A 5,423-nucleotide genomic window follows, 5' to 3' on the forward strand; every position below is an offset into this window, starting at 1 on the left:
TCAACGAATTGCAAATTTTCTATAGACTTGTTAGCAGACATTAGCAAAACCAAGAAATTAAATATTCACAAAAGTGTAAGTTTTCATCAAAATCTGAAAAATGGTACCCACGAAAATAAATGCATCCATAGAATACCATAAAAAATGTTTCCGTGTTCATGTAGCCTACAATCTCTCTCTATATATATACATGTATGTTGTGTACAAGATGTAGGTTTGTACAAATTATAATTTATACAAGTTTTTTTACACAAACATGTTTGCACCAGGTTATAAAAGTGTATCTTCTAAAAGGTATCGGTTTAATTTCATAAATTCATTTTTTATACATCAACCTAAAATTGAATGATAATTCCGTGTCCCCCCCCCCCCCCCCCTCCCGTCTGGATATAAGGACATCTGAATGGTTTAAATTCTATTTTCAACTATTCCTTTTAACCAACTTATATCAATAAAAAGTCTTATTGTGTTCTTTATAATGGAAATATGTCAGAAATATTCAAAACAAAACTCAGTGTACTCGCATCACTCGTCTGTGTTAAGCATTCATTAAACACTGAAACTTGTACAGAATTTGTACGACATTACAACATGTACAGAAATTGTACAACATTAAAACTTGTACACAGCATATAATTATATATACATTGGATGGATTGGATGGAGAGTTGTTTCATTGCATTGCACTCATTTCACATCTTCTTGTATCTTTGTATATATAAATATGCATTAATGATACATGTACAGAGTTAATTTAAAAAGACTTGATTCGAGTAGTAAACTATTTTCTTGAATATCAGAATAAATAGAAAAAAAAACTCACTAGGATTATTGATACATTAGAATACTTCTTTACTATTAATTGATAATACAATATATTTTAATATATTCATTCAAATTTTTGTTTAACACCAGTAGTACTAGAAACATATACTTAAAATGCATAAGCATTAAAGTTAAAGAATCAATGAACAAAAAAATAACAACAATTATAAAGGAAAATCTTTCTTTGGAGTTCGGGGTTAAAATTGTTTGGGCGGAAGGATAATATTGTGACACGGTTAATAACTTTGTGTTCCTACTAAAAATGTCCACTGGTCATAACGTTGTGATTATAATCTACAGTCTGCCAGCTATAAGATAAAAAAAAGATTCAATGGACCGGCAACCTTGTTTATTTCTGTCAAATGAAACTATGGTTACGCGATAACAATACGAAAACACCAACCAGCGTACTCGTAGACCTCTACCAGTTGCATTAACTTTTCATGAGGGTCTTTGAGGGGTTTCTTTATTTCTATTTTTTTTATTTTTTAAGGACTTTTTTCTTTATTCTTTATACATTTTGCCCCATGTTGTAAAATCTTTATATATATATTTTAGCACCTCGACGTTATTCTCTATTCCTTATTTATCCATTTTTCTCTATTCCTATCTTTTTATCCATTTTTCTTTATTCCTATTTTTTTATCCATTTTTCTGTTTTAAATATCCCCTTCCCCGAAATTATTCTTCTCTTTTGTAAACCCCCATCAACACCCTCTTTTATATCAAACAAAAAATAAGTAATTAAATTTTAATTTTTTGAAATAATAGTAAATACTCTTGGAAATCGCAAAAGAAAATAAATCTTTAATCCTTTAAATACATGTACTACATGAAAGTTCCAAAACAGTTGAAGAAAAGGGTTTAGGCTAAAGACTTCTAAATTGATGTTATCCATTGTGAAAACATCTTCTTATTTTAGTGTCAGTTTTAATCAAGCAAATTTAAAGTGATAACAATCAAAATAAATCCTTATAAACACATTACGGAGAGTCTAGATTGGTGGTCTTTCATTCCTGCATTCTTTATTTATCTTAGTCGTTTTTCGCTATTCTTTATATTGTTTGCTCTTCATTCCTTTTTTTTGATTTTACAGCAAGCAGTTATTCACTAACTTTTTTTGGCCTATTTTTCTCTGATCTTGAATTTTTGTCCTGTAAATTTGACCCATTATTTTCGTCTTTGCATTGTCTTCGTTGCCCTTCGATGATATAGTTTTCCTTGGTCGTCATCCTTTCCTAATCTAATACAGATCAAACGACGTAGGTGTAAGGGAGCAAGTATTTAACTGAAAAAAGGAGGGGGTATGGGTTTTGTTTTCTTTTTTCTGAATCAGATTTTCTTTTTCGACGAATTTCTTTAATCTGAATTTTTTGTCCTGTAGATTTGACCCATTATTTTCGTATTTGCATTGTCCTTCGTTGCCCTTCGCTGTTATTGTTTTTCTTGGTCGTCATCCTCTCTAATCTAATAGAGATAAAACGACGTAGATGTAAGGGACATTTAACCTCAAAGTTGGGGAGGGGAGTATGGTTTTTGTTTTGTCCCAGTCAGATTTTTTTTCACGCATTTTGTTTTACTTTTTCGACGCTATCAATCATTTTTGTTTTCAATATATTTTAACACTATAAGGTATGAGGAAAATCTAGATTTAGAATATTTTGTTTTGTCATCTTGGGGATCCGAATATTTTTTAGGACACAATGTATCACTACGACCTTCAAATAATAGGAAAACACATATTTTAATGGTTTACTATAAAATGCCCTGACATGATAAAGTCAATGTGGAAATGGTTCAACCAAACGCGCTAATAAATGATTAAACGAAAAACAAATAAAAAGACAGAAACCAACAAAGTTTGTGATTTAAAATATATTGCAAATAACTATCAAATTTTAAATCAAATGAAATCTTAAACGGGTGTAATATCTCCTCCGTTTAATTAAATCTTTAAAATAAATAAATAATAGAAAGCTACTCAAGTAAAGAACTATTAAAAACAAATATCACAAAAGATTCACTTGAATTAGATACATTACTATAACTTTAAAGTAACTAGTATATAAAACAAAATTATATCACTGTCCCTAGCCCATTCTTGACAACACCGTCAAAAGTATAAAGATGATACGGTGGATATTTCTGTTTTCGGTTTTTGGTCGTACTTTTTGTCAGAGTAATACGGATGTTCAAAACTTACTGACACAACTTTTCACAACAAATAGTTATAACTACTTGATCAGACCTAGCACCGACCAGTCAGTGACAAAGGAAGTTTATATAAGTTTCACTCTTTACGGAATAACGGGAATTGACGAGATTGAACAGAAACTAACAACTACGGGATGGTTGGAGATTCATTGGCAAGATGACCTTTTGACCTGGACACCTTCTAGCTATGGTGGATTACAGGAACTTTATGTTCCACAGGGAAATCTATGGAAACCTGATATCTCACTGCAAAATGGTTTCAGTGATTTGAAAGAACTTGGATCTAAATTCATTCAAGTAAATATTCAGAGCGATGGTCAAGTCACGTGGCGTCCTTTTCAGGTGTTCAGTACAAAGTGCAGTCTTGATTCGACCTATTTCCCTTTCGATAGACAAACATGTGACCTAGTGTTCGTCGCGTGGAGTCTTGATCGACACGATGTATTTCTCGCGCAATATTCTGACGGAATAGATATTTCTGAAGAATTACAATCTCATGGAGAATGGGAAATAATAACATCGTCCGCCACAGACGAGGTGGAAAGTTACGAAACTAAAGTTAAATTTACAATTGTTATACAGAGGAAGCCGTTGTTTGTTATTATGAATTTTGTTCTCCCCATCATATTGCTCTCTCTGTTGGACATTTTCACTTTTAAGATTCCCGCGGATATAGGAGAACGATTGGGTTACACGATTACTGTATGGTTGTCATTTGCGGTATTTCTGACGATTGTTTCAGCTTCTCTTCCTCAGAGTTCAGAAACGGTCCCTATAATGTCCGTTTATATAATTATACAACTGGTGATGGGCACCCTCATTGTGCTTATTTCGACCGTAGAATCTGGGTTGATAACTCTTTCGGCGGAGGAACCAGTGTACAGGATATTGAAAATGCTTACACTGCGCATGCGTGGTAAAAAGGTTTCTATTTCAGAAGAATCCAAAACAGATGCAGTAGCAGAGAAGGATGTCACGTGGAAAGAAGCTATCACAGCATTGGATAAATTATTGTTTTGGATTTGCTTTGCGATATTCGTTCTATCCACCGTGATTGCTTTTCTAGTTGCTGGATTGAAATACAAATGACAACTTTCAAATTTCTACAATACAATTTGTATTTGCATGACAATTTTTATCTTACTAACTCAAATATTTATAACATTGCTGATTACAATGGTTTAAATTTTGTATTATTGGGAAATGAAAAACGTTATTCCTTACTTTCATTAGTGAAAGACCATTTAACTTCAAGGTGGATCATGATTTTTTCCTAAAAAAAAAATATTCTGATCACTAATTTGATGAAAACAAGCAGATGACCAAATAAAACGTATTATATTCAGATTTTCCCCAACCTTATAGTACTAAATTTTGCAAACAATTAATTGATTGATAGCGTTGAAAAACTAATATCAAGTTTGACACAGACAAAACACCATAATCCCTCTTTGAAGTTGAATGGTTTCTCCCTTAGGCAAAAAGTAATGTGCTTCCAACCTCCTGACCAATGCTAAATGTTCATGTCTACCCATTTAAATTTTATGTACAATTTTGATTAGGCACAACAAGGATTTGTATAGTGACACTATACAAATCCTTAGGCACAATAAATGTGTAAAATATTTTTTTATCAAGCACCAACCTATAAATCCAAAATATTCCGTTATAATCTGTGTGAATGTTCAAAAAGAATAAATTAGTTTACCCATACGCTTTTTTGTTCTACCGGACGTCAGGAAACAATTGCATATATTTTACTTGTCCTACACAAGTTCTTCTTTCCATAGTTTTCTTTTTATATAATTAATTGAGAATAGAAATGGGGAATATGTCAAGGAGTCAACAAACTGACCAAAGAGCAGATAACAGCTGAAGGCCACCAACGGGAGAATAATAGGAGCCGCCAATGGGAGTATAAATTAATAGGGGCCGCCAATGGGAGAATAATAGGGGCCGCCAATGGGAGAATAATAGGGACAGCCAATGGGAGAATAATAGGGGCCACCAATGGGAGAATAAAAGGCAACATGCGCAGAATTAAGAATGATTAAATTAACGAATAGAGAAAAATAGGCAAAACAGAAATAGAAAATGGAAAAAAAATGTCAAATGAATAAAAGAATAGAGAAAAATGGTCTAAAATTAAACTGATGGACCGGACCGCCCGATCCAGACCACCAACTTTATTACCGTTTTCAATTTTTTTTCAATTTTTTTTTAGTAGTTTTCAGCAGTAAAACTATAAATCGTACAGTGTTGTCTTTGTAAACTTAATAAAATCAAGTATATACTTGTGCTATTTATCTATAAGCCACTGCAGTATAACACTTTGATTCATGCTTTACACAATCATTTTGTATTTTATGATTATTAGTATTCCA

The 5,423-nt window shown here is 32.3% G+C and overlaps 1 protein-coding gene across 1 annotated transcript; it reads left to right on the forward strand.

Moving 5' to 3' along the window:
- The first annotated feature begins 2,890 nt into the window (after positions 1-2,890).
- On the forward strand, positions 2,891-4,188 carry LOC143054121 (neuronal acetylcholine receptor subunit alpha-6-like). Its single transcript, XM_076227024.1, has one exon. The coding sequence runs from the start codon at positions 2,953-2,955 to the stop codon at positions 4,126-4,128; it is 1,176 nt and encodes a 391-aa protein (XP_076083139.1). The 5' UTR covers positions 2,891-2,952; the 3' UTR covers positions 4,129-4,188.
- The last annotated feature ends 1,235 nt before the right edge of the window (positions 4,189-5,423 follow it).

This window comes from Mytilus galloprovincialis, chromosome 12, assembly GCF_965363235.1.
Source record: "Mytilus galloprovincialis chromosome 12, xbMytGall1.hap1.1, whole genome shotgun sequence".
NCBI lineage: Eukaryota > Metazoa > Mollusca > Bivalvia > Mytilida > Mytilidae > Mytilus > Mytilus galloprovincialis.